The 15,012-nt window shown below is 43.3% G+C and overlaps 2 protein-coding genes across 8 annotated transcripts in view; one reads left to right on the top strand and one right to left on the bottom strand.

Annotated features, from left to right (window-relative positions):
* The window catches only part of LOC114573484 (kinesin-like protein KIF13B), a 67,373-nt gene extending 60,216 nt beyond the window's left edge, over positions 1-7,157 (top strand). For 3 of the 4 annotated variants that reach the window (XM_028605710.1, XM_028605709.1, XM_028605708.1), the window contains 3 exons: positions 660-725; positions 3,116-4,511; positions 4,937-7,157. In XM_028605710.1, coding sequence (XP_028461511.1) covers positions 660-725; positions 3,116-4,511; positions 4,937-5,187 — 1,713 coding nt within the window. In that variant the 3' untranslated portion in view covers positions 5,188-7,157. The remainder of the gene's footprint in view (positions 1-659; positions 726-3,115; positions 4,512-4,936) is intronic. The other variant, XM_028605711.1, reaches the window with a different exon arrangement.
* Positions 7,158-12,790: 5,633 nt separating this feature from the next.
* Positions 12,791-15,012, bottom strand: part of hmbox1b (homeobox containing 1 b) — a 24,712-nt gene continuing 22,490 nt past the window's right edge. For 3 of the 4 annotated variants that reach the window (XM_028605240.1, XM_028605242.1, XM_028605241.1), the window contains exons 10-11: positions 14,053-14,255; positions 12,791-13,891 (exon numbers count right to left, since the gene is read on the bottom strand). In XM_028605240.1, the coding sequence (XP_028461041.1) occupies positions 13,669-13,891; positions 14,053-14,255 (426 nt within the window). In that variant the 3' untranslated portion in view covers positions 12,791-13,668. The remainder of the gene's footprint in view (positions 13,892-14,052; positions 14,256-15,012) is intronic. The other variant, XM_028605243.1, reaches the window with a different exon arrangement.

Here is a 15,012-nt window from a genome sequence, read left to right as displayed (position 1 = left end):
ATGTGTAACATAATAAAGTGAAGGGGAAAGCATAATATGAGCACTTTAAACAAAAAAGATCTTACTCTTTAACAAAAAGTTTGACTTCTCATAATGTCAGATTTTGAGCACGTCAGTGGTAAAATAAGCAGCGACTGCAGCAATCTTGCTTCATATTGGACCAATTTCAGAGATTGTTGACCCATCAGTGACACAAAAGAACAAAGTTTTTAAGCTTTTATAATAAATGTCCGTGCAGATGTATATTATAACGGATGGCCAACTTGCCAGGTTAGTTATCCCAGTTATTTTTTTTAGGCTGCCAGAGAAAGCAGTACAGCATAACGTTCAGCCTACAGTATCTGGCATCTTTTTACAATCGTAGATTAACTTTCCCCCCACTGGCTCTGTTACCGTCACGCTGAAGCCCGAGCTTTATAATTCCTTCCCAGCAGCTAATCACCACTTCATGCACACTGTATAATGAACAGGTTTTGGAAATCTACAGGCTTATATTAATATCTAATCTCCAGGTGGAACCGGACTGAAAAGACGCCTACTTGCTCATGATTACATCTTGAAATCAGCTGACAAGCTTTCAGCGTTAATTTACAGATTGGCGATTGTTTCACTTCAAATGTCATTCACTGAACATCTTTAAAATCCCCTTCCTGTCGCAGAGTTTGCCTCGCATCATGGTGCAGTCAGCCAGTGTTGATGATGACATGAGCAAACACCAGCAGCTGGTAAGTTCTCCAACCCCAGATGGTGTTATAGGGAATGCAGGTTTTTTTAATTAACAATTGTATTCATTTTTTTACACATACATACAGAACATACAATTCAAAGCATGGACATTATCTGACTTGCTGGGTGTGGCCATACCATGCATTTGTCCTCTTGGAAAAAAATCTTTTTATAAACATTTTCTATTGAATCCAAAATAACTGTCAATTACAAGCACTTTTCTCAACAATATTACTCTGTAGCAAGAACGGATAGAGCATAACCACACCAGCCTGACAGTTTATAAGACTTAATAATTATTATACTTCTTTTATTATTATTATACGATGTGTTATGTCATTCAGATTTCAATGAAAGCCTAGATGGGGTTTTTGATTATGACAGTGGTGTCGATGAGGCAGTTTTATATTGTAGGTTGCTTTGATTAGACTCACTGTTGTATGTAACAGTAATGCATACCAGTATGTTGTATTTACAGGCTGGTAGAGATCTCTAAAGATGCTCTAATTAATATTTTTATATTGAAGGTACAATATGTAGTGAGATTGAATGCAAATGCTGTACAAAGCAGTAATCAGGAATAAAAGGCTCTTCTCATATTTTTTCACAGCGATAATGTTCTAAAGCACAAACACACCTCCACGGTAAGGTGACGCACTTTAGGATTATGAGTAGATGCAGAGCTTCATCCGGTCTGTTTCTGTGCGTCAGTAAACTTGTGCGTCGATATGAGACGCTGAGGGGCAAAGCAGTGGTTGGGAAGGAGAACAGGCGGTACACCCTGTGCGTTATTATTGGCTGGGGGTTACACACACACACTTGGAGCCCAAAGGCTCTTTGACCACGCCCAGAAACGCCCTGCACACAGGGAAAAAAGAAAAGAAAAGCAAGAATCCAGACAGAGCGCAAAGGCAATACGTATTTATTATTAGTCCATACCACTGATTTTCAACCACTGTGCCGCGGTACCATGGGAAATTATCCGATTTTACTTAATTGGTCCAACAAATTGTTTTTGAGTTACTGCAAATAATTTGCCATTGTTGCGCATCTGTGCCTGCAATGTGATGACTGGCAAAGAAATTAAATACTATTCTGTGTCAGTAGGTGGCAGTATAGCGCAGTAATGACCTTGTTGATTTAAGACAATAGAATTACCTTTTGCGCGCATCCCACAATGCGCTCAAAAGGTGGCACTGACGGGATGTAAGTAGTAGGGCCGAGATCATCAATGTAAGCCTGCAACAGCGATGGATACATTTTTAAAAAGGAAAAATGCAGATTCTGATCTTATTAGGCTACAATGTGTCATTTTGTAACAAAAGGTTGAAAAACACTGGCCTATACATTGGGTTCTGAGCAAAGCATTGCATATTGCATAAGACTACTTGTAATGTGAGTAGGTCACTTTGTGAATTTTCAAACTCTCAAGTGTATTGAGGTTTTAGCGTATTTCAGCACGTCGTTTTGGCTTTATGTCCCAGAACTTTGCCGTTTTGTGGTTGACTTTTATGGCTCTCATCAATGATGTTTTTCAGCAGCAGGCTGCTTTTTTTCAGTAATAAAGATAATCAACGGTACGCTGCGCGGCCAAACAACAGACAGATAAAGTAAGCATCTAGCTTGAGACAGTACAATGAACTAGAGGGGCTGATATTATCGGCCGATATTAGGCATTTCCTGAATTATCGTATCAGCATTTTTTTTTTTTTTTTTTTTTTTTTTTAAATATTCCTTCATCAGAATCATTTATAATGACAAATAAATGATTCTGATGAATTAATATTTAAAAAATAAAATAAAACGGACGAAACCCCCTTCAGCCATGTTATGAGCGTTTGTCGTTGCATAGTTTGTCCACCAGAAGGCGCTCTACAACATCCCTGTTGGCAGCACTCTTTGGGGACTTTAAGTTTCATATCTTAAGTTTGTATTTTTATACATTTTATTTATCAGAACTTTAAGATATTTTGGTGTTCCTCTGTTCTGTTGTGACAATAAAACAAACAAGTTTATTTTTAAACTGCATTATCGTATTATTTTAGTGAGGACTCATAACTACAAATAACTAATGTTAGGGAAATCTGTTTGTTTTGCTACGTGTTTCTGGATTTTATTTTTTTAATATACAGTATATTTGCCGATATATCGGAATATCGGATTTTTAAATCCCCATATATTTGTATCGGTATCGGCCTCAAAAATCCTTTATCGGTCGGGCTCTACAATGAACCCAGTTGTATCTGTGGTTTTGGTCTAGAGAGAAGCTCGAGTCCATTTCAAGGTGGAATTAAGACTTAGCTTTGGGAACTGACATTTCAGATAGGGATTTAGCCTTTTGCGGCCTTTTGAGTCACTAATACCTTCGTTGCCATGGTTTCCCTCTTAGGTTCCCATTGAGGAAATCATTCCTCCCGACCTCCAAACAGAAAGCCCCAGATCTGTGCCCCTCCTGCCGCCTTACATCCCGGAGACGGAAGTGTCCACCCACAGCCCGGCGAGCGAAGCATCGAGCGGATACATGTCGACGTGCATCTCTACGGCAACGCTGTCGGACGTCTACACACTGAGCTGGGACTTGCCTCCGTCATCCGGCAGCAGAAGCGACTGCTTCGAGATGGTGCCAGATGAAGAGGAAGAGGACGATAAAGCGGCACAATCTGACACTCACCCCGCGGCTTTCCCCGTGGACCAATCAGAGCCTCAGGAGTCGTTGCTGCTTTTGGTCGATGAGACCGCTGAAGAGAGGACGGACTCGCCACCGTCCAAACAAGACGATGCCCCTTCGGATTCAATCCTAGGTCAACAAGAACAAAACCAGTCTCCGTCAGTCAAGTTGAAGGAGCATGAAGAGCCGGATTCAGGTGCCGAATCAGACGCGTTACGCCAGATCAAACAAAAGCAGGACTCAGCTACTGACCATATTGGATCAGAACAGTTCGACAATTCAGAGCCGGTTAAAGATTCATCGGTAGTGCCAGAGAAGGAAACCAAATGGACCGACGTTTCACAAGCAGACCACTCAAAACCAGAAACCCCTCTGACAGAAAAACTCGAGCTAGCTGCCACCGACGAGACCGAAGCTGAACCACCGCTCCGCTATGAACCACCGACGCAACAGTCTGCACGAGAAGGTCAAAGTCAGTCCGATACAATCGTGCCACGGCAGCCCAAACACGACCAAGAACCCTTCAACAGTGCCCAAGATCCAGCCCCAAACCTGGTGCCAGATGTGTGCCAAGTCTCGGTTCCAGCTCCTGCCCCGTCTGGAGATTTGGTTCTTCTATCTTTGGCCGAAGAACAAGCCACTTCCGAGGTCTCCAACTCAAATGGCACCTCCGCCCCGACTTCATCCTCAACCACTAAAGGAGTCCGACAGGAAGCCAACGCGTCTAAGAAAGCCACCGCGGCCCCAGATCCTTCTCCGTCCAGTGTTCCGCCCTCCAAACCGTATGCCTCAGTGGCAAACCCCTTCCAGATCCAGAAAGTGAAGTCTTCCGACCTCCGGTCCTTCCAGCGTATTGTGGGCGAGGAGGAGGGTAAGCCTGCGCTGGCGGACCGGGCCAGCAGCCTGGGGGCGGGACTTAACCTCCCCGTGCCAATGGAAAACCAGGAAATGATCTCCGACTCTGAGGAAGGAGATGCTGCTGCAGTTCTCCCCGACTGGTTAAAAGAAGGCGAGTATGTGACCGTGGGGAACAACAAGAGCGGCACGGTCCGTTACGTTGGACCCACCGATTTTGCAGAGGGTACCTGGGTGGGAGTGGAACTGGAGGTACCAGCAGGTGAGTGGGACATCTCCCAATCCTGTCGCTACTTGATGCATTTTAATTGACCTAATTGTGGGGCTGGGCAATATAAGAAAGAAGTGATGTCTTCCCCTGGTTTTAAAGGCTGCATTACAGTAACGTGATGTACTTTTCTGAACCTACCACACTGTTCTAGCTGTTCTATTGTTTACCTTTAACCATTTAATCGTTGTATCCACATTACTGATGATCATTTATCACAAATCTACTCACAAATCAAATTTTGTGAAAGCCCCAATTGTACCTTACGATATTGCCGCAATATCGATCTATTTGGTCAAAAATATTGTGATATTTAATTTTCTCCATATCTCTACCTCATTGCCTTCTTCACATACATTGTACTTCGTTTTATCACCACTCAGAATCTGAAACAAAACCCTTCCTCTGTCTTTCTCCAGGAAAGAATGACGGTTCAGTGTGCGGCAAGCACTACTTCCACTGTAACCCTGGTTACGGCGTGCTGATAAGGCCAGACAGGGTGAGCAGGGCCAGTGGCAAGCGCCGTCGCCAACAGCAAAAGCGCCGTAGCGCCAACCTGTCTGGATCCAGCCCCAACCTGGCAGCCCTTACCGCGCTGGCCAAGGGCGGAGGTGGTGGGGCAGCGCCTGGCCGCAGCAGAGGAGAGAACCGCAAGTCGTGGAACACCTGAGAGGCTCGGTGTCTGCTAAATGACTCGCCGCTGGACAAACGCATGCAGCAACTGGCTGACATGACTATACATCTCAACAGCGTGGTTCCAGACGTAAAAAATCCCATCGATTTTTCTCCATAAGGATTGTTGTTACTAGCCATAACGTCTAAACCATCCGAGGCAGACTGACCACGAGCTACGAGGTTGGGAAACAAAGGTTTATGTTCCTGTAAAAGCTAGAAATCCGTATTAAATCAACCTTATTTTAAGAAACACGTTTTATTTACGATCTTATGGAGAAAAACGACAATCCTTAGCATAACAGTGACGTCTGTTATTGGTCGGAACGGCTAGATCGAGCTTCTACCATTGAAGTCCGTGATAGTTTCTCTACACAGTCTTTTTTTGCCGTTTTCAAAATAATTTTTTTTTGTGCCAAATCAAATCTTTAATAGTCATGATTGCTCTCGTTGCTAGTTGGCTTGGATCCAGACTTGAAACTCTTTGTATAAGCAATTTTTGAAACGTCAATGGAGCAATTGAATGGGGGGGAAAACCAGAGCCGGAAAACCTTCCGGAACCAGAGCCATTAAAAAAAGTGGGCTATCACTGTTGAGCTATATAGGGTACGCTTTCAGAAAGAGTGACAATACAGTATTTTATTTGGGTAGTGGGCTAAAGGCTCCACTGGATCTGGTCCTTTACTGTAAGTTTGGGCAACTCATGATTGAGTCCGCGTTCCTCTGTTGGGAGATGACAGGCTGTATCCTACCTAATCTACTTAATAATTAGGGAACTCTGGAAAAAGTTTTTTTTAAATCTGAAAATAGGAATGTTTTTAGGTATGTTGATGCAAATAACCTTTTCTCTATAATTAATTTCATGTCAAATGGCAAGCATGCCCTAGAATTAGATCCCTACACCATCACCCAGGTTCAGCATGAAGGTGCACGGACTATTGACAACGTTCTTATTGCTTCTCATGACTAGAGTAGATTCCCCGTCATCAACCAATCAATCAAGCAAGGCTGCTCTCGTGAACCCTCGTTCATAGCTCCTCAGTGATCCCTCCTCGATCCTAGCTCCTCGGGGCAGGAATAAGAGCTTTGAGACAGCCTTCACAAAAGGAGGGCCAGAACAACTTTCCAGGTTCAACCACTGACTGTAAATATTAGTGGACAGCGCACGTGTGACGTTCACCCATTGGTTTGTGGAGATCCACTATGTGTCGTCGAGTTTGCGGATGTGACTATTAGAGATTTAAACGTCCCGACCTCGAATGTTGTGGGCGGGGCTAAGTTCGGCTGGCATCTAGGCTAGGTTAGTGTAGCAGAAGGTGCCATTTTCCACATAACCAACGTAGCCCCGCACCACCTCCACGCCGACCAATACGACCGCGACATTGGTGGTTATCTCAGTTTGAAATGGGATTTGTTCCGGTGGCACAGATTACAATCAAAGGACTATCTCAATATTATTTATTTATTTTACTCTCGTGCCTTGAAATATTACGACTACTGCTCAGCCAACGTGCCTTAGTGACGTACCTCCAAATGATGTGCTGTTAGGTTTTTAAGCGGTTTCACTGGAGCTTCTTTTAGCTCTTGAATGTACTTTTGCTGTTTTAGAAAAAGAACTTGCAATCCGTTTACGGATAAATTCTACTGAAATTTTGCAACATTTTTAATCAGCTTTGTGTCCGAGCAAGTGTGTCAACATTGATTGGAAGTGACTTCATTTTAACTAGAGATAATGTGTGGCAGTTTTTTTTTTTTTTTCTCACAATCACTTTTTTAATTATACTGTGTATGGGGATACTTGAGGGATTTTGTTGTTTGGAACGCATTCAGTAGACCATTGTGTCTGGTAAATAAGATATTTTATACAATGCCTGAACGCTTATTTATTTAAAGATTAAGAATCATTGATAATGAAAAGCAAAATCAACGTTTTATATTGTTAAATAAATTTCATTCTGCTCTTGTCAACCAGTGTGTGATGAATCTGCGTACACATTTGTAACCAACAAGATAGTATACCCAGGAAAAAAGTCATTGATATAGCTTTATTCTCTTGTACATTATATATATATATATATATCATACTAAAATAAACACAAGTTAAAAAAATGAACAAAGAAACTGTACAAAAAATGTTTATATACTACATCTTAATTACAGAACAGTCTACTGTCCAAAAAAGGCACTAAATTCTGAAATGGGCCACACAGTAATTTTGAACATAACTAGAATGGAGTTTGATACAACAGCATTCAGTCTGCTTTCTCAGAGCTATATTGAGATGAAGTGGATGGGGTTTCCACTGGGGGGGGGCACGGGGCACACAGCACACAGAAGGACATGTAGACCCTGACACACCACGGGAGGACATCCCCTTTCACTCTCAACGTGTTTCAGACATTACCGAAAGTGCCAGTGGCTGTAAATACTTCACCGGTAACGTCCAAGAGCAAACAATGATCACCCGGGTTGTCTCTTGAGAAAGCCTGGAGGTTTGGGTGCAGTAGCCAAACTTACAGTGACTTAGCCTCCTGGTTCTATCTCTGCCATTTCAGTTTTTTTTTTACACTTCCAAATACGGAATACATTTCACCAAATCGCATAATCGTTTCTATTAACTTTAATAGTATGGCGACCGAACAAGATGGAACTCGGCATTGTATTTTCATTAGGGCTGTCAATCAACTACAAAAAATTAACTAATTAATTGCACAATTTGCTGTAATTAATCGCAATTAATCGCTTTTTTAAAATTGAGACTGAAGCTTGTAATAATGGATATTTAAATGCTGAATCACTTAACTTTGCAAATATGAAGAAAAAAACAAACAAGGAAAGGTTCTGCTAAGTTCAGAATGTTTAATATCTTTCAGAACAACAGCAGCAACAATTTGGCTTATTTAGTCCTGCTGAAGGCTGCTGAAACAACTAGAAACTGTCTGACTTGAGAGCAGATTTTTGTCACCGTCCCCGGCTGCTGTCGCCTGCTCTCGTCTACTTTACAGGCGAGGCGCAGTTAATCTCCAACGAGCCGAGAGTTCAGTTCATCTCCAACGAGCCGAGGGTTCAGTCGGCGGCAGGGCAGTCGGGACTCACCCGGAAATGGCGAGCGGAGTGAGGTGACGTGACTAGTCTCTCAAAATCTGACGAAAATCTTCTAAACTGACCTTTGTTGAGCTGAAATGAAGACAGATTCAGCAACTGCACGGCCTATTTCTCGCTTAAAATGTTTTCAGAAACATGTTTCAGTGAACTATTTTAGTACAATATGAGATCGTATTCTGAACGGCCGCCATGACAGTCTGGCTCTCAATATCCGGAGAAAACAAACCCATGTGACGTGTTCGTCCAATCAGCTGCCGGTTTTCATTACTTGGGCAACAATACAGAGTAGCGCCGCCTGCTGTTATGTAGACGTATTACGTTTCTCAGCCGCCACATGAATTAAACAAACACAGCTGCGTTAATTTCGTTAATTTTTTTAACGAGTTAAATATTAAAAAAAAAACGCAAAAATTAACGCAAAAATTAACGCGTTAATTTTGACAGCCCTAATTTTCATACAAACCTAAATGGAGTCGAGACCTGGCAGTGTTGTGACCAAGTCATCTTAGCTCAAGTAAGTCTCACGTCATTTGGTCCAAGTCTCAAGTCAAAATCGAGTCGAGTGGTTATGTCAAGTCAAGTGGTTAGGTCGAGTCCTTAGTTAAAGCGCAACTCTCACCAAAATGCAACCTAGGGTCATTCCGAATGCAAATGAAAAACCAACAGCTAAATTGAGCTGTCAAAAACTTTTTTTAGTAAACTCTGTATACACAACCAATGTTGTCAATGCTGAGTTCAGGTGTAGAGCCCCTGGTGATACTTGGAGCAAAGTCTCATGTTGTGTCGAGCCTTCTTAGCGTTTTAAAAATAGTGATTTTGATGCGATCATAGTAGTGCCCCTAGCACTCCCATTCAAGAGGCCATTTGACCCAAAACGATCGGTCAAATTAACCCGTTTTCAATTTTTGTTTTATATCAGAAAATACGGGACGTAGAAATAAGTGCTGAACATGTGTAGAAGAAAAATTTAACATGAGAAAATGTCGGAAAAGCAAAAAAAAAAAAAAAAAAAAAAAGGTTGACGGAAGGACAACACAAGGGTTAAAAGTAGCACATCTGTCCTAAATATGCTTTTAAACGATAGTTTGACTCGGGTACATTCACAAAGAGACCTTAGGTTGCATTTTGGCGAGAGTTACACTTTAAAAGGCGAGTCAAGTCCCAAATCCAGCTCAGTTACGTTCAGATTTAAAATCCAAAAAGAGATTCCCCGGTGGCACCGACGCAGCCATTGTGGCGGTCTGGTCCCACTGATGAGGCTTCATCAGGGATCTCTGAGGTCACGCGTTGTCATCCAATCATGACAATCGCACACCGGGGAGCTTTTTGGGTCGTCCAATTGTGAGTCACGGTTTACGCTGCTGCCGCTGTGTAGCATACTTGATAGTTAAGACCTGACAAGATTAAATATTATTTTTAACAACTAACATTCAAAGAAATGATAAATACACGCAAGTCGTCCGAGTCATCCTGCCTCAATCAAGTCAAGTCCCGAGTCGTTAACTTACAAGTCCAAGTCTAAGTCTCAAGTCATTTACTTTTTGTCGAGTCTCAAGTTATTTTTTGTCAAGTCGCGAGCCATCAAAACAGTGACTCGAGTCCAAGTCACCAATGTCTGGCACCTGGTAACAAATGTCATTCTAAATGTAACTATTTCTCTAATCCATATTTTAGGAGTTCACACTTGGCCAGAGGAGGGTCAACATTAGAAGGACTACATTTCCTTATGGAGTTTGGTGTGGCGCTGAGAACAGCACATGGTGGGGGCTTTAGTTAAATATGATCTGGTGTGAGAGAGAAGCTGTCCTGAAATGGGGGTTTTATTATTTATACACCAGCCCCCATGATAGTGTATCGGACGTTTCAAAGCAAAGCTCCAGGTGGGGTGGGGTGGGGGTGGGAGGGGTCACATTTTAAGCTTCTTATTCTAAATAAGGTGCATCAGTTTTCATCAAATTCATTTCACAAAATAGCTTACTACCTCAGACACAGGCAAGGGGGGGGGGGGGGGGGGGGACTGTTGTTCAGTCAAATAAGGGATGACACAAAGATTTAAAACAACAAAGACAACAGTTGAAATGATAATGTAAAAATAAGAAGGGAGAAATTAAAAAGCATGATTAATTTAACAATAGAAGCATGTTTCATTTCAAAAAAACATACGTCATTCTTTTTTTTCTTTTTGTACATTACCATAAAAAAACGAGTATAAATACATATTGTTTTTTTTATCTTTCAACCCTTTGTTTTTGAAACACAGTTCCCAGTACGGAGTCACTGGAATCGCAGGAAGCGATTTCTTAGATTTAAATAGAGCTTTACTAGACTAGAGCCCAGGGGCTGGGAGCCTTTCTACGAGCAGGATACAGATTCCAGATTATGTAGAACATCATTCAGGTCCATATTTGACTAGTTAAAAACATGAGGAAGTGCATGAAGAGTTCCTGCTTTGTGGAATAGTTCCCGGTTCTCCAAAACCATCCCTAAGGTAAGGGTTCCTTTAAAGCAATAGTCGGGACACACAGAAATGCACTCATTTGTTTTCTCGCTGAGAGTTAGAGGAGAAGATTGACGCCACTCTCAGCGGTACGTCTGTACGCTAAATATGAAGCTACAGGGAGGAGACCGCGAAACGTGCGGTATACTCGGCGCCAGCCGACCTGTCGCACGCAAACGTGACGTCATGGGAGCCGCCGTGACGGTTTACACTCGCGCGTGGCGGTCGCGACACTAGGCGCAGTCTTCTCCTGAACAGAGGTGGCGCTAATGAGGAAAGGCTACCGACGTTGCTCTTTCTACGGACTCAAAGAAGAAGAAGGTAAACCACGGCAGAACTGGCAGCAGCATTGAGGTCAATGCTTCGATTCCGATGACCTACTTCGTCGGATCGAGACTTTCATTCGCCATGAAAGAACTCATCTTAACCCGGTAAGAGTCCTGGCATCCGGTTACCCTCGAGTTTGTCCATGCTTCCATGCTTCCATGTTTCCGCTTTGTCGCGCGCCGCTGAAAAAAAAAATAGAATCCTGGCGCGGCAGCGAGATCTATGTCATTTTGATGTCACGTTGGCGCGCGTTAGCTGGCTGCGGCGACTGTAAAACGGCCCTTAGCCTAGCTTAGCGTAGAGACTGGAAGCAGGAGAAAACAGCTAGCCTGGCTCCGTCCAAAAGTGAAAATATCTTTCTACTAGCACTTCAAAAGCTCACTAACACATTATATCTCCTGTAAAAGTAATTATTATTATTTTTTGTATTTTTTTTTTAAAGGGCACAGGAAGTACCAGACCAAAAAAATAGTTGAGCACGTAAAACCACAACATTTTTAGTATGGCTTCAGTAAGAGCAAATATAAACGGTTAATAGGTGAGCTGTAGAGGTGGGAGTAGAGAGCTAATTTTACCTTTGGACAGAGCCAGGCTGGCTGGATCCGGTCTTCATGCTAAGCTAAGCTAAGCTCAGCTAACTGTCTCCTGGCTCTAGCTTCATATTACCATTACTTTCTCACTCTAAAGGTTAAATGTGAAGAGTAGTACTTGAGAATGAGTGCGCCCCCCAGAAACCTACACCTTTAAAAAGGAACACAGCATGAACATCTCCGGTCAAAGATGGTTTTGGAAAAGTTCCACCCGGGGCAAAAAAAAAAAAAGAAAGTGGGAAATTATTTCCAATTCCCTTCAAAAGTGGTGCTTTTACCTTTTGAGGCTATATAGATGAAATAATTAAGAAACAAACAATCGTCTCAGAAGTTCTGATATTCTTAACCATTTCCAGTGTGGATTTGGTCTAAATTGATAGCATTGATATTTAAAAAAACGAAAAAAAGAAAGAAATCTTCTGAATGCACATTCTTGAGGCTTATTATAAAGAGGCAGCGTCACAGAACAAGTAGTAAATAGCTTAGGGGTATTTTATCGTTATATGTCTGGCTGCTAATACCTATCTTTAACAGACACCGGCCTGCTCCAGGCGCTTCACTGAGAGGAGAAATGACCTACGGACGCCAAAGGGAGCGAGTAGAAATCGCTTTGAATGAACGTGGCGAACACCATTTTTAGATCAGTCTCAGCTTAGCCTCTTAGCTTAGCTTAGCTTAGCTTGTTGCTCCGAGCGTCTATTCCTTTGGCATTGATGACATTTAAAAACAAAAAGCACAATTCCCCCTTATTAGATTAGCTTAAGTTTGCTTGATTATCACATTTACCCTAAATTGATTCTCATAGCCTCAAGTACTTAACAATAGTGTCACTGGGAAGCTAAATCCCAAGGCAAAATGATTGTATATCCAGTCGCCACGGTGGGCTCAAACTGAACTAGAACCACTGCTGCTGTTGGACATAAACCTCGACATAAATCTATCGCATTTTCGATGCATATACTAAAACGGTTCTTGCTGTTCCTTGTCAGGGGAGAAAAAACAACCCCTGCTGTGTACTGCAGTAAGTAAAAGGTGTAGTCGTCTGTATGAAATTAAGGCTACTTCTTTTTAACTGACTTTTTTTTTTTTTTTTTTTTTTTTTTTTTTTAAAGAGGTTTTCATCCAATGGCAGATCTACTGTCGGAAAGCAAAAAGCCCCTCCGCTGAGGAAGGAGGACTAGAGAAGATATAGACACACAGACAGTGACTGGACAGTTGCAGTCCTTTCTGAAAAGGAAACTCTCACCATCCATCTTTCCATCCATCGTTCCCCAGACGGCGGCCGGGGGCTGCTCTTCCGATGAATTGCACAATGAAGAGGGTGGATTTTTGAGGGGTACGTCGGTAGGTAGAGTGTGGCCGAGAACCATATATATATATTTATTATCTATACAGTACACGTTATTTTTCTGAGGTTGTTGCTGAGGTGAGACGGACTGAGGATTGGCTCAGACAACCAGGCTGGAGAGGGAAGGAGATGGAGGAGGAGAGGGAAGAGAAGAGGTATCCTGTGAGAGAGAGAGAGAGAGAGAGAGAGAGAGAGAGAGAGGGAGAGAGAGTGTATTCAGGGTAAAGAGGGGGAGTTCCTGGGAGACACACATTCCAGACAACGGCCACAGTTTTGGGGGTTAAAGGCCTGGATCACCCCTTTTCTTCTTTTCCGTGGAACATTTTCATCGGGATCGGAGGACGTATAATGTAGTGACCCACTTCCGCCAGCTCTGTCAATAGACTGGGTGGAATGGGTTGGGGGGGTAATTACCGTTTACATGGATTTTGTGGGAGGAGGGGAGTGGAGGGGGGGAAGCAGAGACACACACAGAGAGAGAGAGAGAGAGAGAGAGAGAGAGAGAGAGAGAGAGAGAGAGAGAACAGCTGACAGGGGGCTGGCTGAGGGACAGATTCAGAAGGTTTACTAAGTAGCATTATTTTGGTCTCTTTTTTTTTTAAGCTCCCCGTTTCACTCCTCCTTCCTTTTCCTCCCTCTCGCCTGTCTCATTTCTCTCTTCCGCTGCCTCCTTCCACTTTTCCTGTGCAGTTCATTCGTCCTCCAGGGACTCCGTCTTGATGTCGCTGGGCACCCCTCCGGTCCGGGACAGGGCCAGGATGGTGTGGTTGACGGCGGCCATCTCCACAGCCAGAGAGATGGGGTCCTGGTGCTCGCTGTGGGCCGCGCCGTCCTCCTGAGACAGGGAGGGGAGAGCAGGAAGACCAGAGGGCCCAACCGTCAGGACGATAAACCAAACGGCGGGCGGGCAAATTCAGAATGTGTGCAGTTCAGAAGACAGACAGAGAGAGGAAAAAAAAGTGAATTCTACTTTTGTAGATAGGACTCATATTCCACCTGCATTTTATTTTCCTGGTTTTGCCATCATGCTGACCAACTGACCAACTGTTCGCTAAACCCCTTCCCCAAACGGCAATTGTCCAATCATAGCTTAGCAACCGTAACTGGGCATGGCACGCCCTGTCAACCTTTGATTTGGGATGGATGTTGTAGTGGTGTGTGTGAGGCTGTAGTAAGTACTGGCAGTGTCTTCCTTCAGCCTTTCCCGAAACCAAAAACACAAGAGCAAAAGTGTAGGGAATAATAATTAAACATTTTGCGGTTTATCGGCTCTGATGTAAACTGTAATCTTTGGCAATATATGGCTAACTAGCTCGCCAACTCCAGTAGTTCCTCAGTGTTATTTGCAGGGGGCATTATTTTGCAGGACGTACAGGTTACTTTGAAAATCCCCGTTCACGGACAACACACCCGCGGTGTGGGAGCTGCTCCTGGATGCTATCAGAGTTCAGGGTAATGTCCTGCTCTTTTTGAATTTGCGAAGTTTACAACACAGGAACCCCACACTACAGGATCTCCTGTAACCGCCACCGAAGCTCTGCCAATAGCAGCAAAGCGGAGCTATTTTCATTTCGCCACCCATGTTATTCAAATCGGTCTGGCCACACTGGCTGCGATCAGGCGCGGAGCGGGCCCGCGCACTGCAGCGATCGTTTCGGCGTCTCCTCTATTTCTTCAGCGAGCGAACGTGTCAAGCCAGGCAGGTAATCACATACAGGAAGGCCAAAGTGCAACTGGGTACTTTACAAAATAAACCAAATTTCAAAATAAAACACTCAGATTTATGGTGATTTTGGCTGTGTTGACTTCTCAGCTGTGTCTGAAGCTAGACACGCTATTAGGCACACGGAGAGAGAGACCAATGGACGGACGGACAGAGTGACACACACACAAATACGTGCACGTACGCATGGTATTCTTCAAAAATATTCGATACCGGTAACGTTTTCAATACTA

The sequence above is a fragment of the Perca flavescens genome, chromosome 18 (assembly GCF_004354835.1).
Source record: "Perca flavescens isolate YP-PL-M2 chromosome 18, PFLA_1.0, whole genome shotgun sequence".
In the NCBI taxonomy this organism is placed as follows: Eukaryota; Metazoa; Chordata; class Actinopteri; order Perciformes; family Percidae; genus Perca; species Perca flavescens.
This window is presented reverse-complemented; position numbering and strand designations above follow the sequence as displayed.